Raw genomic sequence first — 27,963 nt, 5'->3', positions numbered from 1 at the left:
TCTAACATTACACGTATCATATTCACGGTAATATTTGCGGAAAGCCAGTGAAGGAGGCGGCGCGAGGGGCCGGGATTGGCGGAATGGCGGGATTGGCGGAATGGCGGGATTGGCGGGATTGGCGGGATTGGCGGAATGGCGGGATTGGCGGAATGGCGGGATTGGCGGAATGGCGGGATTGGCGGAATGGCGGGATTGGCGGGATTGGCGGAATGGCGGGATTGGCGGGATTGGCGGGATGGCGGGATTGGCGGAATGGCGGGATTGGCGGGATTGGCGGAATGGCGGGATTGGCGGAATGGCGGGATTGGCGGAATGGCGGGATTGGCGGGATTGGCGGAATGGCGGGATTGGCGGGATTGGCGGAATGGCGGGATTGGCGGAATGGCGGGATTGGCGGGATGGCGGCGGGGAGCGGCTGCGGCGTTGGAGCCATCATGGCGGCCGCGCTGAGGGGCGGGGCGCGCGCCGCCGTTGCCATGGGCGCCGCACCGGGCCCGCAGCCGGGGCCGCCGCTCCGCTCCCGCCGAACGGGGAACGGGACAGCCCCGGGCAGCCTCCCGGTGCCCTCGGTACGCGGCTCGGGTAGGCCAGAGGTGCGCGCAGCACTTCCCGCGGTGGGAACAGCGCGGCGCTGCCAGGACCTAGCCGGTCCTGGCAGGTCACAGGGGCGAGGCGGGTGGGGGACAATTAACAGCTGCAGGGTTGTAATTGAAATATACAGACGGAAACACGAGAATTTCCGCCTTAAAATGGGTGAGAAGTTCTTTCCGCTGAGGGTCTAACCAAAAGGAGCGTGGAGTCTCCTCCTGTGGGGACTTTCCAAAGTCCCTGTGTCACCTGCTGCCTCCTGCCTAGAGCCAGGGATGGTTGATGTGAAAAATGCATATTTTGTGACTGGCTTTTCGCAAATATTACCGTGAATATTATATGTGTAATGTTAGAAAGCTATGCTGTATTAATTCTCTTAAGTAGGGTGTTAAATATAGTTTTAGGTTCCCACTAAAGCCACCTGTGCGAGTTCCTGTGTCACCTCCTGCCTTCCTGCCTGAAGCCAGGGATGGTTGATGTGAAAAATGCATGTTTTATGATTGGCTTTTTTGAAAATATTACCGTGAATATTATATGTGTAATGTTAGAAAGTTCCGCTGTATTCATTCTCTTAAATAGGGTGTTAAATACAGTTTTAGGTTCCCACCTAAAGCCACCTGTGTGAGTTCCTGTGTCACCTCCTGCCTGAAGCCAGGCACATGGTTTATGTGAAAAATGCATGTTTTATGATTGGCTTTTTTACAAAATATTACCGTGAATATTATATGTGTAATGTTAGAAAGTTGTGCTGTATTCATTCTCTTAAGTAGTGTGTTAAATATAGTTTTAGGTTCCCACCTAAAGCCACCTGTGTGAGTTCCTGTGTCACCTGCTGCCTCCTGCCTAGAGCCAGGGATGGTTTATGTGAAAAATGCATATTTTATGATTGGCTTTTCGCAAATATTACCGTGAATATTATGTGTGTAATGTTAGAAAGTTATGCTGCATTCATTCTCTTAAGTAGGGTGTTAAATACACTTTTAGGTTCCAACATAATGTTAAATAGAGAGTATGTATGTGGGGGGAGGTTTTTTTTTTGGGAATGAGATACTCGCTTCGAGGAACACCCGAATCTTCCAAAGGAGAGGAATTTATGGTTTTCTTATCAGAAGAAGCTAATTTCTTCAGGCCTTGCTCAGACTCAAAGACACTGTGGAGATTAACAGAAAAAGCTAACATATACCAGTCAGAGTTTCTTTTTTTAAATAGAATGTATGCATAACCATGAAGTATATATGAATATGCAACAGGCTATTGTTTTTAAGTTTATTCCTTTGTTCACAAGGGATGTTTTTCATGACTTAGTGTCTGAGAGCATCCAGATATCCGTAATTCTTTGCTTTTTATTGTCTTGTAATTGTCCTAACTCTAAATTTTATTATTCTAATTGTATTACTGTATTTATAACCATTTCATTATTATTAAACTTTTAAAAATTTTAAAAACCAAGTGATTGGCGTTTTTCACAGTTTAGATGAGATATTTTGGAATATTTCATCACTGGAAGCGTTGAACCCTTCAGTGTGGAACGCTTTATCCCTGGAAGTGTTCACATCCCACGTGGATGTGGCACTTGGGGACAAGGTTTGGTGGCAGTGCTGGGTTAATGGTTGGACCCAAGAACATGAGAAGGCTTTTCCATTTTAGCATTGTGTGATTGGAGCTGCACTTTGAGTGCCATGCACATTTTTGGCCTATAGATTAGTAAATAAATCCAGAAGTTATGACATAATAAATTAATCAGCAGCGCAGTCTAAGTAAAGAAAATTCTGAGAAAAATCATGAAGCCTAAAATAGTTACTCTACTAATAATTCTAGGATATTTTCAGAACAGAGACAACTACTGTTTGAAGATGTTCTTGCTTATCTTTGCTATCTTTAAGGTCAGTAGTTAAATCTATGAAGAGGTCCAATCTAATTATAAATTTAATTATCAACCCAAAGGTTACTGAAAACAGAAAAGCTCTCTAACTTTTATATCCAGTTTGCTTAAGTAAATGGAACGAACTCCTTATCTTTGCAGGCTTTTTCCAAATCTCAGAATCAGCTCGAATCAATTGAAATTAATTTTCCAACCTCACTGACTCAGTAATTCTTTGATCCCTCATGCCCTGAGCCCTGTGGGCTGTGCAGAGGCACCAGACTCTGCTCCTTGCACCTTGTCCAGGTGACTCTCTGCCTATAAAATACATAAAGGAACACTCTGCCTTTTGGTGCACTAATCAGGATAATTGTATTTCCCTCAGTGTGGGAAAGGCTCTGTGTTAATTAGTGCAGGGCGTGCCTTTGGAGGTATTTATGTGTTGATTTTCATAGACCAAAGGTGCAATAGGGTTTTTTTGCCCACAATAAATGTCAAAGAGAAGGAGAAAGGGGCTGCAATTTATCAGAAAACTGCCTTTATTCATCCTAAGAAAATGTTTGGGTAGCAATATCAATATTTTAAAATATATATTCATAATATATTGTTATCATTAAATATACTTAATAATTAATGTATTATTATTTAGTTATTTAATGTCATCACTCAGTGATTAGAAATTTGCAGGAAAGGTGTAAGCCACACTTTTGTCTTCCCTAAAGGGAGCATAAGGAAAAAAATATTTTTCTTTCTCTCTCATTAACCCAAAAATTGAGGGGATTTTCAGCTTTCCTGGACATGGGCAGGGAGGCTGGATGGTCCCAAACACTCTGTGCTCCCTTTAGCCAGTGTGACGTGGCTGCCACATTGCCTTGGATTTGGCCCCAACCTGCTCCGCTGTTAAAATGTTTATTTAAACAGGTCTGTTTAGGAACATTTGGAGTGAAAAACACCCAACAACTTTTTTTTTTAAAGGGCTGTTTAAAAGCCATTTTTGGAAAAAGGCACTTGAAGCCAGGCTGGAGACTGGGCAGACATCAGCGGGGAAAATCTGCAGAGCAGCTCCCAGAAGGGGATGTTTCTCAGAGCAGTGCTGATCTCTGCTCTCTCTCACTTTTTACTTTCCTCTTGTTATGCTTTTAGTAAACAATGGAGCCAGATGTAAAAGTGAATGAAGATTTCAAAAGCCAGTTCAAGGCTTATGAGGAGCAACAGCAAAGGCGGCTGCAGAACTTGATGGAGATGAAGAAGGAGAAGCAGGACAGGCAGAAGAGCACTGGCAGCACAAAGGAGACTATAAGAGCCCTGAGTGATCTAAACCTGTTTAAAAAAGGACCTCCTGTAAATGAAGATGCCAGCAAAAGGTAAAGGTCTGGCAGCACCATTCCTTCAGGAAGTCACTGGAGTATATTTTGCTTATGATCCCATGAAACTCAATATTATTAAGATGATAGAACTCTTTGTGTCTTCACACACTGGGCTTTCATTATCCTGAGGAGATTCTTCTTGTCCATAATTATCCTCAGGGCATTGTGCTGTGCTCTTTAATATCAGTATGTTACAAATAAAGGGGCAGCCAGGTACTACCTGGTAAAATCCAGCCTTTTGGGGTCACTGGCACCCTCTGAACTGCTGGTTAGTTCCTGCCAAGGTTTAAGCAAATAGATTCCCTACATGAATAATTTCCAAAGGTGGACAGAGGCAAAGTGGCTAATGGGAGCAAGCCACAGGCTGGCAGTGCAGAAGAGTGTTCCCTGGGATTTCTTTGCAGTATATCCTGATTTGGTGGATCATAAGATTACCAGGATATTGGGCATTTTGTATGGATCTCCCTTAATCTTGTGTTTTATTTTGAGCTGAGTACTGGAGCAGAGATTTAGAGCCCCAGCTCAGATAATTTCTCTTCCTTCCAGGATATAGTCAGCCTTTCCCTCTGACCCAATTAATACTTCTTCTCCTGACTAGAACAGGTCCGGGGCTGGACACACCCCAAAGGTGTCTGCGCTGCTGGCTGTGGGACTCCATTTTCTTCGTGGTGGAAAAAGCCCATTCTTTATTCACATAAATCCTTTTTATTCAGTTTTACAGATCTTGTGTGGGAGTCCAATTGGTCAGTAGCTTTCTTGCCAATTACTTATTGGTTATTAACAAGTTGTTATTTTATATTGATTGGTCACTCAAACCCCGAGGGTGTATGTGCATGAAAAGTTGTTTGTGAGAGATAATGTTCATTTTTCTATCTAATGTTTATCCAGGTTTATCCAGGTGCCAGTTGTTTTTCACCAAGGAATAGATTGTTATGTTAATGGACTGCTCACACCAGCATTGCTTTCACATGGGAACCTGCAAAATACTAGCTTTGACAAGGCCAGCCACTGATTTTAACAGAGCAGGCTTGATTTTATGAAGCCTTTGTTTATGATTTTTCTACCTTAGTGCAACATTGGCTGTGCAGGGCTTTGCTGTGTGGCAGTGGTGAAGCCAGGTGAAGAAATTTCTTCATGCACTGGTGCCTCATCAGAGCTGTCTGATTTGCCAAGTTAAACCCCCAGTCTGACCTCTACCAGCTGTCCTCTTCCCTTCTGCAGTGTCTTCTGATAATCTATAGAAGATTATGATGGAAATCTGATTCTTAAAAAATTTCTGTGAGGCTGATTCCCATAGTTCAGATGTTTGGCAGAGGAAAGGGATTTAGGTGCTCCAAGAGCACAGCATGGGCAGTATGCAGAGTACAGGAAAGCCAAGTAGTTGTCTGCTATTTAGAGCTGAGGCCTGAGTAATCACAGATTTTTTTTATTCACCTCTATTGCTGTGTCACTGACTGTCAGAAGTCCCTATTTGACATGGCAGGTGTGGCAGATCTATCTGGATTGTCCTTTGCTTGTGTACATTCAGCAGAGGAGTGGTTGTGAGTGATCAAAGCCAGCAGAGTTTGTTTTTGGAAGGGATTCACCAGGATGTTCTCTGCAATATTCCCATGACAACACATCAGAGGGCTGTTCCAGGATCACAGGACTGCACATGGGCTGCAGTGGCAGTGATTTCAGAAAACATTCTCCTCTCAGAACTCCCCCTTCCTCTGAGCCTTGGGAATTCTTTTTTCCTTCCTCCCATCCTACTCCCCAGTCTTGTTTAGACAAGTGTTTAGTGATATTTCTGCCTTTCTGTTTTGTTCTCTCTGTAACTTTATCCTCCCTTCTCTGTTTGGTGTACTTGAATGTATCTAAGTGACTCTCCCCATCATGTGGAGAATTCTAACAAGAGTTGGGAAAGACACAATTTAACAAAAGTTAAATTCCTTACTTTTTTTTGTACTTTTTTTGGCCTGAACAGAGCATGCAATTTGGGAAACCACCTGAATTCCAGGCAGAGCCCTGCTCATAAGCTCCACCTGGCTTTGATTCCTTGAAGGAGAGTGAAAAGGGGCACCTTTTGCAGCCTGTTTCTTTTGGCTCATTTTCTGTAGCCTCTGTAACAGGGAGAGTCACTCTGGGATGGGGTGGGAAGTTCCTCAGAGAAGACTCCAGCTCTGTGAAACTGGGATTTCTGTCCATCCTCCTCTAAGTGCTTTTCCTCAAGGCTTGGACTCCAGCTCTCAGAAGACTTCACTGCTCAGGTGTGTTAAGAGCTTAGAACCTTTTTTCCATGTTAATCCCCCAGCTGTTCAAAATCTTTTGGGCCAGGTGTCTCTAATTGGATCTGGGTTTCATTGCTCACTCTTCTGAGTGGTTCATGTGGGAATAACTCAGTTCTGCCTCTCCTCTGCGCCTTTCTTTCTTCTCCTTTGTGAACAGCTGCCTTTGATCTCCCTTTGATTTGCAGCTTTGAAACACAAGTGCATTTCTTAATTACGCGTTGTGAATCCTTTCCTAAACTGGCTGTGCTGTTTATGGCAGTGCCTTAAGGGCATTTATTGTGCCACGGGCAGATAGAGGGTGCATTTAAAAGCTCCCAGGTGCAATGGGTATTAAGAGCTTGCTAAAACTGTGGAATAAAAAAAAATTAGATGATTATTGAGACATCTGACTTGCCTGTGTCTACAGGTACCTACTGTAACAACTGGGCTTTATCCAAACCACATCTCCAAAGTGTAAACATTTAGGGTTAAGTGAGAATCTAGGAGTCAACTCCTTCAGCTGATTTAGGTGTCTGGATTACTGAAATGCTGTAGATTATCAGGAACTTCCACATGGGAATCACGGGACACTGGAGACCTGCATCTTCCACCAGCAGCAGCTGGCGTCAGGTGGGCAGCCCAAATGTCACCTGTGAGTGGGTAATTATATTAAATCCCAGGTTTTCTCTCGGACCCTGTGCCAGGGAGTTCAGATAATTCTGAACTCCCACAATTGAATTAAGCCCCTGAGGCCGCAGCTCCTGGATTTTATATTTGAAGGACCCATCATATCAGGGCAGTAAAGAGATTAAAGTTATTAATTCTCTGGATATCGTAGAGACATGAAACCTTTAAATGTTGCTAAATGTCCTGAAGAATAGGAGAAGCAAGGCTGTTTCTTTCCATTCAGAGAGCTTTGTTGGTATTCTCTGCTTCCAAATGAATTCCAAAAGGCACCATTAACAATACAAACTGATGCTCACCGGGTTCCAAGAGAATCAGCTGAGGACATGGGAAATTGGTCTTTTATGAATTGCTCAAAAACGTTGATTTTTAAAAGACCCCAGGAGCAGCTTTGTAGTCAATGTTCTGTTGGCTTCTCTTGGCTTTGTCAAGTATAGAAAAGAAAGCCTGAATGTCCCACATGCTGAATGCTGCCTGATTTCCACTGAAGAACCAGGTAAGTAAAACTGAGATGACACTATTTGGTAATCTCAATACACCTACTCTGTGATGTTTTTCCCCAGACAGCTCAAGAAAGTGCAGATTTTTTTTTTTATAAGAAGATGTTATCTGAATAGATCAGATAATGAGCTTGTGTTTTTATCTTAGGTTTAGAACATTCTGCCTCATTCATTAAACTCCTGATAAGCTCAGCCATCTATCAGGCACTTGTTTCATTATTTTACTTCTAGGAGCATCTATTTGTGTGTTATTTGCCATTCTGGTTTATTTTTTCCCAGTTTGCTTGAGGCTGAGAATGAGCAGCTGCAGGATCAGCTCCGAGAGGTCCGGGATGAGAACTGCAGGCTCTACAGACTGGTGTCAGAGAAAGATTTTGAAATAAAGGAGCTCCAGAGAAGAGTACGGGAGGAGAGGTTGGCTTTGTCAGGTAAACAGAGCAACTTTGTCTTCTCCTCATGTTGGTTTGCTTGATGTGGATGACCAAAAAACGTCCCTGAAAAGAATAGTGCTCTTTTAGGGTACACAGTGATTTCTGTTCCTCATAGAACTGTAAAGTTGCTATTATTGGCACAAAAAAATAGTGGTGTTCCATAGAAACGTTATTTGGGAAACTTCCTGTTAGTGTCAAGAGCTGTGCTGCAGCTTTCTCTGCTCTGTAGGGTTACATTTCTTATTCAGGTGCCTTTTTTTTTCTGTCTGAACATAGAAATGCTGAATGAGTGCAAAATTCAGCTTGATGAATGCAAAATTCAGCTGCTAAAGTGATTTCGGTGTCTTTTGACAACTGAACTGTGCAGGCTGCACTTCCTCCACTGGGTGCCACTGTTGGTCAGGACAGCAGTGATGACCAGACTTGAAGAGAAGAGGGAAACCAGCAACGAAGAAAACTAAATAACATTAAATTACACCTTAATCCTTGAAAAGCAGCTGTAGTTTGTGTTTAGGAGAGGTGATAATCTCTTCCTAGTCAGGACCAGGAGCCAGATGTGCTGTTGCAGCTTCTCTGGCTGATGCCAATCCCTTGCCTCTGTTTTCCCTGTGGCAATCCCCACACTGCTTGGAAATGAAAAGCCTTGGGTGAGTGTGTGCAATGCATTTGAAGACCATAAATTTAACATGGAAGCAGCAACCTGTCTTTGGTTAATTTAGTATTTACCGTGATTCTCAGCAGTCGTTATTTATCCTGAAAACTGAGGTAAAAGTAGCTCCCAGGTGGGAGGGGTAACATAAATCACACAAAGGAGTGAGAACAGTGCTTTTAAAAATAATGAATTGATTTTAAGTGCTTTCAAAAAAACATTTTAAATGCTTTTAAAATAAATTCCTTTAAAACAATAAATTATGTTCTTTACATGTTTTTTTAAATAGTGGCACAGGAACAAATTCTGCTCTCAGCTGTATTCTGTGTAGCCCCATTAATGTCTCTGGGGGTGTATGAGCCTCAGTATTGACTTGTGAGTGATTTCTCACCTCTCCCACCCCAGTTAATGTACATCAGAGAAAAGTGATTACTGCAGAGCTCTGAAGGAGGATGAAAGAGTTAAGAGGAACAACAGCAGCCAAGTTCAGTCTTCACACGTCCCACCAAGGGTTTGTTGTTGCAGGCTCATGTTCCTTGCTGAGCTGGAGCTTTCTGTGGACATTGTTTGCCATGACTTTGATTTTGCACATGTACAAGAGCTTTCCTTCACCTCTGTGCTTTTAACCAGAGCCAGGTGACACAACAGCCAGGCCTGGGGTTTGATTTGTTTGTAGCACTAATCAAACCCTCCCTGATGAGGGAGCCAGTGATGTGGCTAATTAAAAGAGAAATTAAAAGAGTCATCCAGTAAAGCTCCCTGTGTGATCCCAAGGGAGTTATAAATAGGCACAATGAAATTTCCTGGACCTTGTCCAGGACCCAGCTGTAATATTGTGCCTGACCTTTGAGGACTGATGTCTGGAAATGTTCACACCTCTGTCCCAGCAGCTCCTCCAGTAGTAAACAACCAGGCAAAGCAGAGTGTTGCCTTTTTCTGTGATAATGCCAAAAAAATCCTGTTCCCAGCTGTTCTTCCCAGCAGTGAGCAGGAAGCACCACTGCCCTCTCTAGGTAATAATGTTGCTCTGACCACTGCTGTGTCCCTGTGACATGTGGCTGTTGCCACAGTGTGAAATGTGGCCCTGGTGTGCTGCTGAATCAAAGGACCAACCCATCCAGCTGGCACCTCTGACATCTCTTCCCTCACTTGTTCATTTAAGTGCCTGGCACAGCTCAGAGAGGAAGGGACGGGACAATGGAAGTGCATTGTGACAGAGAACAAAAGCATGGTTTGTTCTGAATCCTGCCTGCAAGCTGTGCCCTCTGCTTTGATGTGTTCTTTGCAGGGGTGTCTGGTTTAGCTGGAGACGTGGCTGCCACTAAAATCGTTGAGTTGGCCAAAAAGAACCGTGAGGTCACTGCTGAGTTTGAGAGTGAGAGAGCCAAAGTGAAGCAGCTGAATCACAAAGTCAAGGAGCTGGAGAGAGAAGTGAGGCGTTTTTCTTGTTCTTTTTGCACAATAAAACATGGCAGCCCAGCCTCTGGGATAGAAAACGGGTTTGGTTCATGTTCCCATGTCGAATTTGCTCTTAAATCTGTGTTTGCTTTGGGTTATGTTCATTTCTGTCCATGATGTGTTCCCTCAGCTGTTTCACCTCTGCAGACAGGAGGAGCTAGGAAAGGATATCCCCAAGTTGCAACGAGCCAAGGATTTATCAAACAGCAGTTAGGAATGTTCACTTGTAGAAGCACAGAGACTTTTCTACCAGTTTGGCAATGCTATTTCTCTTATTATTTATTTTTTGTGAGGAGAAGCAAATTTCACACCTTTATGTCTTACATTCCCACCTCGTTAAGAGCAGTCAGCAATTAGTTCTTTATTCTTCTAAGCTTTTGTTATCCCTGTAATGAAAGCTGTTTTCTGGAATAAGTACTTACAGAACTGAGACAACAGCAAACTATATTATATAACACAGCAAATCTTCACTCAGGCAGATTAAATTTTCTGGTTTACGGTGACTTTTTGCCAACCTTTCACAGAAGTAATTTTACTCAGGTGGCTGCTGAATTGAAAATGAGATGTCTTGATGTCAATATTTGCTTTGTCCTTTGGCTACTGCTCCTCTTCCTTACACAGTATTGGTGATTTTTTAATACAGCTTTAAAATTTTTTTCTGAACTTTGCTTCCTGAGAAGACATCAGTTAAATGAATCAATAATGCTGACAGATGCATTTTGACTCAGTCTTTCACCATCACTTATTATCATGAGTCATGCATCTACCTGAATTGCACCCCAGCTACCTGAAAGATCAAGAAGTCATAGATTAAATTAAATTTTGGAGAACTTCTGCATAAATCCACAGTGTTCTGGTCACAGGGGTCTTGTCAAACAGTTGGCAGGTTGGCAAACAAGTCACAGGTGTAGTTTGGGACCTACAAAATCACACAAATAGTGAAGCAGTTCATGAATAATTTAAGGAAAAATCAACTTGGTTCCTCTCCCCTACTGCAGAAGTGTAATGACCATTATTCAAACAAAAATTAAATCTTCTCGGATTCTGGCACAAAAAGAAAGGAGCACAAACATTTCAAGATGAAGACGTAAATGATGTGTAAAATGAAAGCAGTGTTTGACACTGGGGGGTATCTACCAAAAATGCAGAATGATAGATAGAAAACACTGTTATTTTACATATTTTTAGCTCTTTCCTTGCATAAAAACTGAAAAATCTGTAAATCATAAGTATTTTACCATGATTATGTTCCCCTAAACAGAATGGAAGGTGTGGCCACTGAACAATCACTTGGCAAAGTGTGGACCACGTAAGCAAAGGGATGTTTGCAGAAAATTTCCTGAGAGCTGGAGCCAGCAGCTGCTAGCTCCAGCTGAAATTCCTCATTATCAGTTCATTGACTACAAAACTTTATGAACTGGATAGAAAGACTGACCCTAACCCATGAAAAAGGGTGAAAGTCAGAAGTCTTAAAGTTTTAAAGTCTTAAAGTCAGAAGTCTTTAGCTCAGCTAGAGCTGCCTCTGAGTTTTTCCCCAGATGGCCCTTTAATGAGGGAGCTCTTCCTTAGAGCCTTCTTTAATTCAGGCAAATAATCAAGATTTTCTACCCACCTCAAATAATGAAGTCCCAAACTTTTAAAACACTTCCTGGCCTTTCCAGCCCCAAATTTCTGTACTCTCATCCATTTAGAAATATTTGCAACACCAACATAGGGCATGATTCAGAGCAGGAGGAGTTGTATGTCTGTTTTCCTTTGCTGTGGCAAGCAAGCAGTGACAGAGTCTTTATACCTAAATATTGTTTAAAGCAGTTAAAAATTGCTGCTTTAGAGCTCCCAACTAAAGAAAAAGAGCCTCAACACCATTAAATCTCAGTTTCAGGGTGTCAGGTAGAGTTCTCCTTTTATATTCCTCTGTTGAGTACTGTTTGCTTTTTATGAAATATTCTGGGTTGTTTTGGAATTATGTATATAAACATTAATTTGAGGTAATTTTGGTGATAAAATGCCTCAGAAAGCTCCATACTTGAAATTTGATCCCATCTCAGCAAGTCAAAGACATCTTCTGAAGTTATTCCACAGTAAAATGCAACATGACTCTTTGGGAAGCATTTCAGAAAAAAATAATTATGCTTTACTACTGATTGTGTTAAAAAACAAGGGAAAATTAAGGGGTTTTTGGGTTTTTTTAGAGTGCATAAACATCCAAGTTATACTTTTTTGCTAATTAATACTCCATGGATTGATGCTGTTCACTGCATCCATTCTACACTAACAATGAGGTTCTTTTCCAGCTCCAGGCAGCCACAGAAAAAATCCATTCCCTTGGTGGTGATGCTGCAGGAATCAAGGAATCAACTCTGAAAATGCTGGAAGGAAACTTGGTAGGAATTGTAATTGAAATGAGGAAATCAGCAGCTGATACTCAGCTCCTTTGTAGAACAAGGATGTATCTCTGTCACCACTTTTGGGACCAAATTCCCCTGTACCTCCTCTATGCCCCAAAAATTAGGTCTGGAAAAAATATTCAGTGGTCTTGATGGATCCATAGCTGTTAATCACTTCAGTTTTTCCCTGAGGGTTCTGTTCTCACCGAGTGCATTCTTCTCCTCCCAGGCTGAAAATCCAGAGGTGAAAGCACTGCAAGAAAAATTGAGCACAGCCAACGTAAAAGTGACAGAATATCGGAACCAGCTCCAGAATCTGAAACAGGAACTGAAGCTGACCCAAAAGGTACCACTGCAGGGAGCAGTCTGGGGCTGGGATCGCTGCAGGAGGTTCAGGCTGGGGAAATTGGGAGGTTTTTGGCCTTTGGTTGGCCCCCAGGAGCTGTTCCAGTGGAGTAGGGAAGTGAGGAAGACACAAGGAATGGGTTTGGAATTGAAATTGTGCTCCTGGGCACAGGGATCTCATGTTTTGCCTCCAGCTGTCCATTGGACACAAATCCTTCTGAATTTTAAAGTCCCAGATCAGCAGAACTGTTTGTGACATAGATCCAGGTTCTTTCCTCTTTGCCCATACATTTAATTATGTATTTACTTTTAATGCAGGTTCCAGTCCCATAGGAATCAATGGGATTAAAGGTCATGCTTGAACTAAAGCATGTGTTTAAAGAGTTTGTTGGAATGACATCCAGAATAACCTTTCCCTCTGATTCATGATGGATTTAAGTGTTATTATGTGCTCTGATTCTCTTTGGTTTCCCTCCTCTGTGTAGGAGCCCTGCAATGCAGCTCATAGTAGAGAATATGGTCCTAAAAATAGAACTCTGCTGACCTTTTTATAAATAATTTAAATGCTCTTCATACTAAGTTTAGCTGTGTCAGAATTTTGCAAGGGAGATTGGTTCAATTCCTGGTGTGTATGAAGACAATATCTCTACTCTGCTCCTGGTTAATTATGGGTAAACATTCATCATATCAAAAATAACTGTGTATATTGAAAACTGCTTGTGTTCCCTGTTAGAGAGAGCTGCTTTTCCTTCCCTCTCCCCAACACATCCTTTTAAGCCTTATTGTTGATCCTTATTATTAATCCTTTTTCCCAGATTTTAGCCAAAGAAGTGGGCGAAGATGTGAATATCCAAAATCTCATGGCCAATTCTGGCAACTGGCGTGGACGAGCTCAGCAAATTCTTCTTCTCCAAACCAAGGTGAGTTACGACCCTGCAAGGTGCCATTTCAGCTGGAATTCTCTTTCTAAGTAGAGTTATCGCCTCAGTTTAAGGTAAAAGTACTATTATTTCTTCATTAATTCTTAACATCTCTTTGTCAATGTGTGCACACCATGTTAATGACTCTGCAGCCCTGCAAGCTTTGGTATTCCAGCTGGGAATCTTTCACATCTGTGTCAAAGGAAGGAGTTCAGTGACCTTGGAGAGCTGTGGCAGCCTAGTTCAAGTCCCAGGGTGTTCTGAAGGTGCCTCTCTCTCCACTGAGAACAGAAGGAGCCCTGTCAGTGTCTGTGCTCTGACTTAGACACCTTTGTTCAGAGCTTGGAGTCAGATGGGAAGAATTGAGGCCAGATCAGGCTTTCAAGTTGTTCCCTCGGGAGCTTCAGTGAAATCTTTAACTCTTGAGTCTTCTGAAGGGCAGAGTTTAGCTGAAATGTCAGCAGGAGGCAGTTTTGTCTGCATCTAAATAAAACTTCTCTCAGGAAATTTGATACGTAATTTTCCTATTTTTCTGCTGTTCAATGCCATCAAACTGTGATTTTTTTTTTTTTCACTCTGAGACTTTTAACTTCTGCTTTCCCTTGAGCAAATTCCATTTCCCCCTGTTTTATCCCTGCCTGGGGTTCATCTGACCACTGTTCCTGCTGTTCTTTGCTCTAATGTACAGGTTTCTTTCTGATCCAGACTCCTCCGGCCCCTTCTGTAGTCAGTGGGGATCTTGTAAATCCAGTCACTGGATCAAAAGTGAGGCAGGTTCCTGCAATGCAGGGCAGAGGAACTGAGCTGTGGCAGTGCCCAGTTCCTTCTACTGCCTGTGAAAGCAGCCTGCAGTGAGCAGCAGACAAGCTGAGTTCCCTGGATTCACACAGCAGCAATTCCAATGCTCTGGAGTGCCTGTCTGGCCTCCAAATGGGGCTCCACAAAGGCACAGAGCTCCCACATGTCCCAATTCTCCATCCTGCACAGATGCCCTAAAATCTGCATGTTTATTAGCAGCTAAATTTCAGCTTGAAAAACCAGACACTGCTAGTGTTAATTAACCATGAAAATATCAAGAGTAATCTGAGCTGCCTTTGGCTGTGTCCTCTTCGCCCTGTACCTGTGGGAAAGCTCTGGGTGAGTTGTCATTGTTGTGCCATAGGTTCAGGAGCTGGAGCATAAACTGAGTCATCAGAAGATCAGAGCTTCACTGCTTGAGGTGGATGAGGGATTGCTGGCATTTCCTGATCCAAGGAAGTTGTCAGTCCAAGAGAAGAACTTGCTGAAGATTCGCAGCTTGGAAAAAGAAAAGAAGGAATCTTTGGAGGTAGAATCCTGTGAGCTGACAGAGTTCTGTTTGGGTGTGGAGCACTGTGTAATAACCTGTCCTGCCTTCAGGGTGTTTACAGCCTACCCAAAACCATTTCACAAACCCACCTGATCTGCTAGAGGAAGCTCTGCCCCACTTCACAGCCAAGCCCTGCTACAGCTGTCCCCAAACTCCTTAGCACCCCTGTCACCCCTTGGCCAGGTGTGCATTCTTCATCCCAAATACAGACATCCTCTCACACCTCCTGTATCTGTAGGACTCTGGCCTTCTCCATTTGAACAGAATAATGGAGAATCAGAATCCAGAAAAATGGAAAATCATCCCAGACCACCTGGATTCCTGAGCAGACAGACCCTTTTTGGATGCTGGCAAGCAGGCAGAAAATAGCATTTATAATTTCTGCTTCCCTAGGAATAATACAGTATTCCAGTCCCATTTTTTTAGAATCTACCAGGTCATGTGTGATTCTTTTTGCTTTACTTGGTGATAAATTATAATACTCATTTCCTTTTACATCACTGCAGAAACTCTCTGAGCAACACAACACTCTCCAAAAAAACCATGAGGAATTGAAAAAAAAACTTGATGCCTCAAAAGCCAGGAACCAAATTCTGTGTGCAGAAGTGAAGACGCTGAAGGGACAGATTGGAACCTTGCTGGAGAAAGGGAAACATGATGATGAACTCATAGATGCCTTGCTGGTACAGTCTGTGTTGGTCCCAGCCCTGTTTCTATAGGTGGTAAAACATGATGTCCTTTCATGGCACACACCACCTTAGGGTGCACAGGAGCCTGATGGATCCAGCTGTGACAGCCAGAGGTTTCTCTGTCAGCTGAAATCCTTCTGCATTTTGGATCAGGTCATGTAAGGGCTGTGAGACAGCACCAGGTGTGCCAGTTACAGTCAAGTGCCCTGAACTGCAGGGACTGGCAGAAACATTTTGCAGAAGGATTGAAATAGGTAGAGGAAGGGCTTCAGTCCTGACCCAAGGTGCTGGCCTGTGTTCTTTGTTCTGCTTTCAGCTGCCCTGGTAGATTTTTTTTCCTTAGAATGCCTGCAGTCCTGCAGGAATTTATTTGTTTGTAACAAAACTGCCATTTATTTTGTTGCACAGCCCACAACACACGAGCACTAAACCATGTGCACACTCACATTCAGTAGCTGAGAGGATCTGGCCTCTTCAAAACCAAGAGTTTTAACAAAGGCTCAAAGATGCTGAGAAAGAAATAAATGGCTGCTGTCATGGTCCTGCAATGGTTCTAAGCAGCCTTCCTCAATTAAAATAGCAAATATAGTAGAGAATATGCCACCTCCTAGCAGGGTTAATTCTGTGTTTCCTGATCCAACTCCTCACTAGTTTCAAACCACTCAGATTTCCCTGCTGCTGTGAGTGGGTTTTAGCTCAGCTAGAATTCACCCTTCTCCCACCAGGCACTGTGGGTGCTGACCAGCAGATTAGGGGAACCAAAAAGCACTTGTCACTTTTTCTGAGTATTCCTACTAAAATTAGTACAGAAAGATGCAAGTTTATTTGGGAAGGGATGGTTAATCTCTTTTATCCCTTCTATCACAAAAGCACTTTACTTGCAGGTTGTTGGCCTGACAGAACAAACTGCCTGACAGGTATTAGATTTGTCAGTGTGGAAAAAACCTCCAAAATACTGGTGAAGCAGCCTGGCCTTGTATCTGTCACCCCACAGTACCCTCAGCTATTACTATCACATGATCTGATCATGTTCTAATTCCACAAAAAGCACATTGAAATCTTGAGTTTCATTCATTTTATGGAAAAAGTCACTTCTTTATCAAAGGCCAGCCTTTCTTGCTCTGTTTTCTGCTACACTGAGCAGCAGAACTGGCAGCAAATTGAATCTGACCATAGCTCAGATCAACATAACAAATAACATTACCAAAGTGGCACCAGTGACACCAGTGGAATGGGCTTGGCAGGGTGGGAGCTTTCCCTACCATTCCTAAATGGATATTTATCTTGGGGGGGGTGGGTTTTAAATAATCATTATGTACAAAATAAAGATCTCACCTGTTTCTATTTTACCAGAGCCAGCAGAAGCAAATGCAGGAGATCTTAAAGGGCCTGAGCCAGAAGGAGGATGGGAACAAGGGATCTCAGGAGATGATGGGGCAGCACTTGGACCCTGAGATTCAGAAAAAAGGTACCCTGATAGATGAGCTCAGCAAGTTGGTGGTTGACAGAGAAACAAAGCTTCAAATGCTGGAGAAGGAGGTTGGGCAGCTCACACTTCAGGTAGGCAAACAAATTAATTAGAGGAGCACACCTGGTAATCACTTTAGATCTGCTATTCCACTTCCTTGTCCTTTGTTATCTGGGATGGTCGCTGCCTCCAGACAGTGATCCCTGTCCTGATGACAGTCTTTCCTGATGGAATGATAAAGCAGGAATTCTCTTTTGTACTCCTCAGCTCCTTTGTGCATAACTTGAGGTTGTTTCAGCAGCAGCAAACACAGAGATACCAATCACGTCCACACATGGGCCGTGTCAGGACTGTCACTGCCTGACAGCAGGACTTGGGGCTGCTCTGGGGACTCCTCAGTGCTCAGCACCCTTGGCTGCTGGAAGGAGGAAGCAAACAAATGTGTCACATCAACATCAGCAGCTGCCGCTGTGTCCCAGTCAGGATTTGTGAAGAGTATTTGGGCATCCCATTCATTGATCCAAAGCCCTCCTGGGGTTATGGTGAGGTTGTGAATCTGCCAGATACCTCAGGAATGGGGGCTGGAGCATAGATGTCAGGATCAAACCTTGGTTAGGGACACAAACCTGCTATGCTGGCAGTGATGCTGCTGCACTGTGGGTTATTAATGCACTCCGATTTCATATGAAACTGCCCTTTTTACTGACTTCTGCTTTGTTTTCATCCTGGGAATTAAAGCAAAGCTTCTGCAGAGTCCTGTAAATCAAAAGTTCTGCCTTGCTTGTAGCAATGATCAAAAGCTGCTGATTTGGCATTGGTGCAGCTGTTTTCCTCTGAATGACATAATTTGTTTTATAACATGCTCCACCATTAACAGAAGAAATCTGCCCATCCACAGGACAAGTCAGGAGCTGCTCATCCCCCATGCTCTGAGCACTCAGGATTACCTGAGGGGTCAGGCAGCAGCAGAGCTGGAAGGACAGAATCTGCCTGGTAAGAAGATCAGAAAGTCAGTATTTCAAGTTTGAGTAATCCAGGAGCTTGGTTTTCCCAGGGAGTTTCATCAAACCACAAGTGCTTTGTGCCAACAGCTGTGGCAGCCTGTTTGCAATATATGGGAATCTCTAATCACATTATCTCTTGGACTTTTGTCCTGGAACTGAGAAGAATGTAGACTTGCAGACATTACTAGATTTGGCATGGTGGTAGTGCAGTTATTTCTCCTGCTGCCGCTCAGATAATGTTTATGTGGTCAGCTTAAGTGCCTGGGAGTCTTTTCCCTTATGAGATGTGGGGCTTCTAAGGAGCAGATTTCTGTGAGCAGGGTGGGGAGTGAATGCAAAATGCCATTTTAGGTAAGCATTAAATCACTGGTGCATTATTTAAATCAATAAATGCTCTTTGAGTAGGATTTACATGCAGAAATGTTGAAAACACACCGCATCGTTTGTTCTTACCAAACACCCTCTTTAAAGCCTTGCTGAGGACTGTGTAAATTACACTAATCTTAGTGCAGCAATAAATCTGATTTCTGTTTACACTGATGTGACTCTGGGTCACTCTGGCTGTGTAAAGGGACCATGGTACCACTGCAAGTTATAGCCTTTCCTGTTAAATTGCTGCTGAGTTTGTTGCTAAAGAGTTCATAGTCTAATTGATAGTGAGGATTTGAGACTGGTCTGATGGGGATGGGGGAAATTTTTCATCAAGATAAAGTTACAGCTGATCTCTTCTGTGTAATTTCCTCCCTCATTACTTTAGACACCCAATTTGGCTTTAAAATCAGCTGAGTATCTCTGGGTCTAAGTAAAGCATTACTATAAAATGTAAGAAGAATTCTATGGTTTTGAGTTGGAGTTAAAACATCCTTAATTTAAAAGTTTCTGCATCCTTCTGGCTGTTTTAATTCCCACCCCCCTCCCCCCCCCACTTCTAATTCTGCAGAAGTTGTTGTGCTCTCCTGGAGCAAATTTATATTTTATCCCCTTTTTTTTTTTTCACCTCACATGTCTACTGATGGTAACAGGAACCAAAGTTGGGTAATGGCTTTGTGAAAACCACTAAGTGCAATGCATAAATTATTGCTTGTGTACAAGGCCAAGGGCTCTGTAGTGGAAAGAGCTGACGTGTCAGGTGGGCAATGAGTGATCCTGAAAAACTCTGAGAGCTGTTAATGACTTGGCCAGCAAGGCTCGCTCCTTCCATTAACTTTAATATGCTGATGAACTCTCAGTTCTGTTTGGCTCTAGTGAATCATCTTTTCCCATCAGAAAAGGTGAAATGAAAAATAGTATAAATAGATGCTAAACCTTTTGGAGATGGCAGAGTAAAAATCTGCATTTTTTAGACTGGGCCAAGACTGTCAGTATGAACATTAACTTGATTTTAGGGTTAACCACTCCTAGCCCAGAAGGCACATCTGTCACTTCCACAAAACTAAGGCTTTATCCTCTTGTTAGCTACAGCTAAAGTAAGGAAACATGGGGTGAGTCTGCAGGGACTTGGCTTTGGGCAGCTGAATTTGTGTTGAGGAAACAAACACACACTGAAAAGGGGTGTCCCAAACAAACACACACTGAAATGGGGTGTCCCAAACACACACACACCCCTAAATGGGGTGTCCCAAAACCAAAATGGGGTGTCCCAAATACAGACACACCTAAATGGGATGTCCCAAACACATACACAGGTAAATGGGGTGTCCCAAACAAGCACACACTGAAATGGGGTGTCCAAAGCACACATACACCAAATGGGGTGTCCCAAACACACACACAGAGCTGAATGGGGTGTCCCAATCACACACACAGAGCTAAATGGGGTGTCCCAAACACACAGAGCTAAATGGGGTGTCCCAAACACACACACACACACTGAAATGGGGTGTCCCAAACAAATACCTCCTGAAATGGGGTGTCCCAAGTACATGTCATCATCCATAAAACTCATCCAGGCTGGCAGTGATAACTCCAGTGTTATCAGCTGGCTCCTCCTCTTGCAGCAATGAACATGACAGATCTTCCTGAGAGTTTTCACAAAGCAGATTTCCTAAAGCTGTGTGAAATACAATTTTTAAGGGCATTGGGAAATACAAGTTGTGCCCTGCACTGCAGAGCAGGGGTCACTTTGTTATGGAAATCTGTGGCATACAAACTGCACAGAGCTGGGATTGCCTCTCCCAGTGCTGGGTGAAGGTGAGGTGAGGGAGCTCTTCCCTACAAAACACAGCTAGTGGGAAAGGACTGGAACTCTGGGAAGGCTGCCCTGTGTGAAGCCCCTAACACAGCTTTCCTCCCCCCAGCACAGTGTCTGCGATGGGCCACGTGCTCGTGGAGTCAGCAGCCACAACGCCTTTCTTCCTCATCCCACCTGGAAGGTGGGTATATAAACTTCATTTTCAGCAAGGAAAGTGCTCTGCCATGCTCTGCAAGCTGCTGGAAATCCTTGCTCTGCCTGCCTTGTTTCTGTAATGAAAGCTTCCTGCACCATCCCTCCTACCTGAAGCTGTCTAAGAGCTCTAACATCTGATTTCTCTCTTAATATTGTAATTGACTGCTTGTTTGACACCAATCTTTTTACTCCCAACCACCAAGATTTCTCCTGCTATTTTTGTTCTAAAGAAAGTCTTCCTGAAAGCAGAAAGGTCAGAGAAGTAATGAACTACATAATAATGGGATGCATGGGAAAACTGCTCCTTCCTTTCACCACATTTTGGACACAAGAACAGCCATTGTGCAAGTGCTGCTTGGAGCCTTTCAGAGGGGGAAAATCAATAGCAGGACATTTAATAGTTTAGTGTAGCACTTGGGAGATACAATCTCCCTTTACTTTGGCAGTAGCAGTGGGAAGAGAGTCAGGAATAATGAATTGATCAGAGGTGGAAGTTTGTTTTCAGGGGTGATGGGGAGGGGAAGCATCTTTCTAATGACACTCGCTGTGACTTTATATCCAAATATTTCTGTGCTATTTATTGCAGTCTAGAGATGGGTGCTGGGGGGAGGTAGTGAGCCTGGCTCTGCATCCTGCCTTCACCTTCAGACAAGTGTATTGGAGATAGTGCTCAAATGCTGCTTTGTTTCATTCCTTTCATTTCAGGAGTGGGAACCAGGCTCTCTGTGCTTGTGCTTTCCTCAGGTCTGCTGGCACGGACGGCTCGAGCCGGGAGGCGCTGCTGGGACAGATCAAAATGCAAAGGACTCAGTGCCAGGCTGCTGAAGCAGAGAGGAAAAAGCTCTTGGAGCTGGTGGCTGTGCTGGAGAAAAGGTACAGCCTCATGCCAGCAGCATCCTTTGTGGGGTGCTGGGATCAGGGGGCACTGCAGAGTCTGGGACATGCACTACAGAACATCACACGCTGCCATCCTTGCCTTAAATAGGGGGTTTTCAATTTTTTTCTGCTCAATTTCCCTGCCTGGCTGATGATTCATTCTTTTTTATTATTCTTTTAGAACAAAGGGCAGAAAAAAATGGAGCCATCTTCCAGCTTGCTGCACCTAGATAAAACCAGAATTGCTGTATTTATACATGCATGGCCTTATTGAGGCAGCAGTAGTAAATACTGTAATTATTGTTAAAATATTCTCTTCCAAAGCTTTTCACATTCCTTTTTAAGTTTCATTGTATCCTTTTCTAAATGAATTTATTCTGGTTTAACAGAGGCATAGCAGTGATTTTTTAAAGAAATATATTTTCTATGCTTCAATTCAAGGTAAGATGATGTTAAAAGCCAACCATGTTTTAGGAGAGAGGGGAAAAGTGAAGTAATTTTTTCTGGACACCTTTCAGCTATTGTTTTTTTTTTTCCCCAGTATGTGTTATTTGATTCTCAAATCTGTATTCCAATATTGGAAATATATTCCTGTCTATGTGCTTATCAATACAATAAGCACTGTTTGCTCGCTTGAATTTATCACAGTTGTCATTCTCACTTGTATAATAACTTTTGTCCTGTATGAATAATCACAGAAAAAAACAGATTTTTTTTTTTCTTCTTTTAGAACTGTGGAAAAGGTGCTTTTAAAGCTAAATTCTGGAAATACATGCTGGGAAAAATCTTTTTCATGTTTGTAAGCCCAGTGACTTTAATAGAGCTCTGCAGTCAGATGAGGATGGGGCTGTGATGGTAACTGAAGTGTGGCCACCACCAATATGGGATAATGAAAACCAGAGTCAATGAAATGCACAGTTGCTTGTAAAATGTGCCATAAACTGATGATTCAGCAGCTCCACAGTTATCACACATTTATCAAGCAGGTAACATAAATTTTGTGTGCAATAACTCTTGGAAGACCTCAGGGTAATATAGCACCAGTCAGATTTCAACATGAATATATTTTTAAAAATCAGATTTTCCTTCTCTTCCCTCCACTGCTGGGGTGTAACAAAGTTCAGGTAACACAGATAATGTTTAAATCAAGAGAAGAGCCCTGGGAATTGTTGTAAGTGGGATTTTTCTACAGCATTTTAATTTAAATTATTCCTATTGGCAGATGATTCCATTAAAAAAATCCCTCGGATCTTGCCATTTTTCCTCCAGTTTTTGTGTAAAGTGGATGCCAGAGGACCACTGGGGTCAAATGAAAGTTTAGTGAATGCAGAACCACTGAGAGGAATAAAATGTCTCACAGCACATCACCAGCCTGGAATTCACTGCCACAGGAGGTCGAGTCTTGCCTGTAGCTACATTTTTAAGCCAGTGATATAATTTTATTAGAGTTGTAATATTTTTTTTTTTCTAGTTATGCCAGCTAGGAGGGAAATAAACTAATCAAGGCTCAATTCAGACAGTAGCCAGCTTCCACCTGTGGGGTCAGGAGGGAAATTCTCTTATTCAGTCCAGTCCAGTGAGTCAATCTGTGTTTCTTTTTAGCTTTAAACTCCTTGGAATCACTTGGTGTCGGTCCCCACTGGCAGCATCAGATTTTTGCAGTTAATTTTCTGAGATGTTATTCAGGACGGAGAGAGGCAATTTGCTTTTTTGTGATGTAACCACCAGTTTCTTTTCCACCCTCTCCCATCCATGGTCATGTCTAATTGCCAAGTTTATTAAAAGCAGAAGTTTCTTTTCTCCCTCTCAGATAACTGACGCAAATTTAGACTGTGTTTTTATAAACTATTTGCCTTCCAAGCTTTCCCAGAGTGACTAAAAAATTCAGTTTATTATTCCTGTAATAAAACTCCGCAGCAATCTGCAGCTTTCCTGCTCATCTGACGGGTGAATTCACACAGGGAGCCAGAATTAAGGGATCTGAGCAAACAAACCCATTGTTTCCAGCTGTACTCATTAGTTAATTCTCTTTTGCATATTTAGAAGATTTCACCTGTTACAATTTCACTGGGATTTCTGCCTTTGGATGCATGGAAAGTTCTTTCCCTTCTGTTGGGAGCTCTGCAGGAAGAAGCAGTACCAAGATAGATTTGATGTAGACGTGACACAAATGAGCTGAACTCTTTTTATTATTTTTTTTTTCCCTGTCAGGGTGGAGGAGATCAGCAACAAAATCTTGGAAACTGAGAATAAGCTCCAGGAAGAGGAGTGGCAGAGTGACAGCTTAGAAGAGCAGCTCGAAAAGCTGCAGGTGGATGCAGGGAGCAGCACAAGTGCACAGGAGCCTGCCCTGAGGAGCAGAAAAGGTGAAGGGGAACCCTCAGCCCCAGCCACGTCCCCTATTTCACCTCTGGGCTTTACAGACAGCGACAAAATTCGGGCTCCACCTGCCAAACCCAGCCCAGGGCTGGAGCTTGCACGTGGTGATGGGACCTGCTCAGAGCCAGGAGCAAGGCAGCAGGAAAAATCCTGGCCCTTCTTCAGTGAAAAGGGTTTTCCCACAGCTCTGAGTGGGAGCAGGATTTTTGCAGCGTGTTTCCATGGGATAACTCCGGAAAAAAGCTTTCCCCTGCTCTGTGCTGCACACAGCTCCCTTTGCACTCGAGCCTGAGGGATTCAGCTGAAGGTTAAGAGCAGAATTAAAGGACATATCCCAATTTAAGGCCTGTCAGTGCCTATGAAAAACTATTGCTGGTGATGAAGTAATTAGATCTGGTGTAATTTATTATCCCATGAACGTGATAATCTCCTGCTATAAATATGAAAGCCTCCCTGGCATAGTTAAAGAAGAAGAATTCATGGTGGGTGTTAAATTTTTATTTCCCTGATCAGATCCTTTTATTGCTTAAGGACTCTGATTCTGTAAAGTGTCTAAACCAATAAAATGGCACATATTCTTAAGGAAAATTTTCCAGTGGTTTCCCTTTTTATGTGTATTTTCATAAAGTAAAAAGACTTCAAATGCCAGAAGATGAACAGCAGGGAGGGGAATTTCAATTTGGCAACAGTTGGGGTGGTGTCAGGCTGAATTAAGGTGACCAGAGGGACCACAGGGCTCATCAGAGACCTTGGATGAGCCTTTCAGAGGGACCTTTATACTGAATGGGGACTGAATGGGTGCTTCAAACCTCCTCCTCTCTGTAAACCATGGATTTGTTCCTTAGAGCAGGATTTAGGATTTTTGCATCCATGGAAGGGGCTCCAGCCCACACTGACTCATTCTCATGTGGTTTTTTTATGAGCACTGCTTCTTAAAGTTGTCTCACCTGTATTAACTGAGAGCAGAAACATTTAGATCCCAGAAATGTGGGATCAATTTGGTGCTGTTTTGTACAGAATTTAACTGAGTTTCTGAGGGCTCAGACTTTTACACAACCTGGTGAAGTGTTGATGTGTTCTGTTACCAAATCTTCCCCTTGCAAGCTCCAAGAGAAACAAACTCTCCAGGTCCTGAGGCTTTTTGGTCAAGTTTTGTTGTGCTGTAGTAAAGTTTTCGTAACTCCCCTGGTAGCTGGCATTTCATAGTCAGAGGAAGAAGCTGTTTTCACCAAGTGACAGATCCCTTCTCACTAAATATTTAGTTCATTAATCTCCTCTGCTTAAGGACTAAAAGCAAAAGTAGAAAAGGATTGGCAGTAAGGCTAATAAGGAGAAATCCCCTCTAAATCCACCAGATGAGTAGGTAACAATCTATTTCACTCCCCTGCTTCGATGAGAGCTTTGTGATGTGCCAAAACTGGAGTTTGTACAAGAACCAAGACTACAAATCTGTAGTACACCTCTCCAGCAGAGCATGGAGGTTATCTCAATGCTTTCATGGCCAATGGTTGAGGAAATAAGAAGAAATTAAAAGCTTGAATACAAAATAGAGACTAGAGAACCTGCTAATTAACATAATATTTTCCTTTCTTTCTGAAAGTGCAAAATTGTAGAGAGCTGATCTAATTGCTAGTCTAATGTTCCTGGTCTCTTCAATCCAAGGGAAGTAGATAATGATGCTAAGGAGCTGCAAACAACCCAGTTGTGTTTTAAAATTATTCAAACTTTTAATCTTATGTGCTTTTTTTCCTGTTTTATCCAAATTCCAAATTATCAAAGAATAATCCCAGAGGAGGGATAGGTAAGTAACAGCAGGTTTTCCTCAGCACTGTAAAGTACAGCCTCAAGATCAAAAGCATTTTTTAGCTGTACAATGCAGCCTTTTCTTCTCATTTGTTTTTGTCAGAGTTCAGTGCTCTCCAACCAGATAATTCCACACAAGGAGAGTTTAGATTTTTAATAACAAATGTACTTATTTGAAGATATTTGATGTTATGAGGGATATGAATTGGGAAAAGGGATACAGAAGTGTGCCAACATGACAACACAAGCACAAACCAACAATTGCTCAGTAGGAGCACAGCACAGATCTCAGCCTGGCTGATCCCTATCCTGGTGCTGTATTCCCTGTTATAAGGACTGCAGCCAGCTCCAGCCTGTTGTTTTCTTCATTTAGCTGGTTTCTTGATTTTTATAATTTATTTGGGGCTGAACCACACAAATCCTTCCCTCACATTACCTGGCTCCAGGTAGGCAGTGCTGGCTATTGAGAAAAGCCATTTATTTACATTTGCTAAAATGATTCAGCCTTTTATCTACAGCAGAGATCACCCTGCAGTCCCCCAGGGCTGGGATAAGTTCAGCATCCTCTGCAATAGCTGTGCTCCCTTCCTGCACTCCTTTCTGAGCTCCCTGAACACTTCTCTGGTCCTCCTTCCCCTGTAGGGATTCACTGGTCACAGGGTTTGCTTCTCCAGTCCCAGCTGTAAACTTGAATTACATTTTCTCTATAACCCTGAAAAAAATTTCTGATTTTTTTCTTTTTGGAATGACCAGAGCTGCATGTTTTGGGTAGACCTTTATTTAGAAAAGCATTCTTGAGTTAGAACCTTGGTTTAAGTACACTTTGAAGTACATTTAACCCACATTTTGTTTATGCTGAGGATCAAAGTGTTTTAAGAAGTTGTTTCAGTGGGTGCCACTTGCAAACTTTGTCCCAGCCACAGCTGTAATAATCTGAAACACAATTACAAGATTAACATCAAATTAATCCTTTTCAGCTGTTTGTGACCTCTTGTTTTGGTCACTTCAATATTTTGGATTCATTGTTTTCCTCCCTATGTATGTAGGCACGTATTTAGCCCTGAAATGCAAATTCATCATGTTTTCATTTTGCTGGAAGGAAATTAAAATAAGTCTGTCATATATTTATGATATGGATGTAATATAGAATTTAGAAGATCAAATATTTATTTGAAAGCATATATATATATATATATATATATATATATATATATAGTATATTTATTTAAGTATATCGTTTGAGAGAATAAATTCAGTGTTTTTTGACATTAACTCAGCGTGCTGCCAAAACTGATTTGCTGTTTCACTAAAACTCCACTCTGTGATTGAATCTCCAGCCCAGCCCAGCCTCCCCTTGCCTGTGAGTGACAGAGAGGAGCTCTCTGCATCCCTGCCCGAGCTGCCCCTGGAAGCTCAGGAGGAGGAGCTGAGCAGGAGGTATGTTCTCCCTTTCTCCACGCTGGGATCACTCTGTCCTGCCTCGGGGAGAGGAGGAGCAAGTGCTCACTCTGCTCTGGTATCAAAGCACCTCAGCTCCTGTTTCAGTGTTTCTTCCCCAGAACAGAGGTGTCTGTTCTCAATTTGCTTTGAAGCTCCCCAGCTCACAGAGAGGTTTTTCCTTTTCTTTCCCTGCAGTCTTGGCTTCCAGATGGATGAGAACAAAGGTCTGAGAGTGTCTGAGAGAGACAAAGGAGATGATTTTAAACTGCATCAAGTCATAATGGAGGAAGTGAGGGATAGTTCTTCACAGGCTGTTCAACACCATACACCAGAGAAGAGTTAATCCAGATATTCCCAGTCCTTTGTGCTGCAGAGCAGAGAGAGAGCCCAGGCACCAGTGTCATTTTGCAGCCTCGGATCGTGTCATTTCTTTAGCATTTGCAGGAGAGGATGAGAAGCAGAGATGAAATACAAAAAGTGAAGGTTTTATGTATCAGCAGTTTCTGTCTCTGAGGGTTGGCAAGCAGGGCTGGTGGGTGTAGTTTGGGAAGCTGCAGTTCTGCAGGGGGATTTTGGATAAAACCTTCCAGGTTTCAGCACAATGTTCCCTGGGAGGGCTCGATATTCAATCTGCTGCTGCCTTTATCAGTTCAGGAAGGAATTTGCTGTACAAAAGTTAGGCCAGCCCCCTTCCTTAGAGCAAAACAAGCTCTGTTTTTATCCCCACACTGCTACCTGCCTGTCTCAGGCTTTCTGTAGCACTTCAGTGCTGAGGCACAGGATTAGCCTGACCTGGGACTATCTGCAAATCAGCTTTGGGTGGGCTCCTCTCATCATTCCTACCTCTTTCTTTGCTTGAGCATACTGGCAGCAGTTTTCTGAAACTCCAGTGAGTTTCCACTGAAAAGCTGTGCAGATTACCCCTGCAATGAGTCAACCTACCTTAAATTCAGCTCATTCCATACAAAACTTGCCATCCAGGTTATGAATTCCCTGTTTCTGAGTCTCTGCATTTGTCCATCAGGCTGATCTTGTTCTCCCTGGGAAGAAATGCTACAAAATGCAGGCAGGTCTTCACTGCAGCACTGCTGGGACTTTTGGAGCTGCTGCAAACCCTGCCAGCCTGTC

The 27,963-nt window shown here is 42.9% G+C and overlaps 1 protein-coding gene and 1 long non-coding RNA gene across 2 annotated transcripts; one reads left to right on the top strand and one right to left on the bottom strand.

Annotated features, from left to right (window-relative positions):
* The first annotated feature begins 453 nt into the window (after nucleotides 1–453).
* Nucleotides 454–27,392, top strand: CCDC13 (coiled-coil domain containing 13). Its single transcript, XM_077789813.1, has 16 exons — nucleotides 454–596; nucleotides 3,596–3,816; nucleotides 7,532–7,680; nucleotides 9,621–9,763; nucleotides 12,085–12,174; nucleotides 12,407–12,523; nucleotides 13,338–13,442; nucleotides 14,605–14,769; nucleotides 15,297–15,473; nucleotides 16,833–17,039; nucleotides 17,825–17,940; nucleotides 20,249–20,323; nucleotides 21,082–21,210; nucleotides 23,425–23,607; nucleotides 26,743–26,832; nucleotides 27,031–27,392. The coding sequence occupies exons 2-16, from the start codon at nucleotides 3,602–3,604 to the stop codon at nucleotides 27,176–27,178; spliced, it is 2,109 nt and encodes a 702-aa protein (XP_077645939.1). The 5' UTR covers nucleotides 454–596; nucleotides 3,596–3,601; the 3' UTR covers nucleotides 27,179–27,392.
* Nucleotides 14,672–27,963, bottom strand: LOC116183184 (uncharacterized). Its single transcript, XR_004147724.2, has 4 exons — nucleotides 27,778–27,963; nucleotides 20,980–21,115; nucleotides 19,848–20,001; nucleotides 14,672–14,738 (listed from the first exon to the last, which is right to left on the bottom strand). It is a non-coding gene; the product is annotated as an uncharacterized LOC116183184 (long non-coding RNA).

The sequence above is a fragment of the Lonchura striata genome, chromosome 1 (assembly GCF_046129695.1).
Source record: "Lonchura striata isolate bLonStr1 chromosome 1, bLonStr1.mat, whole genome shotgun sequence".
NCBI classification, from domain to species: Eukaryota; Metazoa; Chordata; class Aves; order Passeriformes; family Estrildidae; genus Lonchura; species Lonchura striata.
The sequence above is the reverse complement of the archived record's forward strand: the minus strand, read 5'-3'. Positions and strand labels throughout refer to the sequence as shown.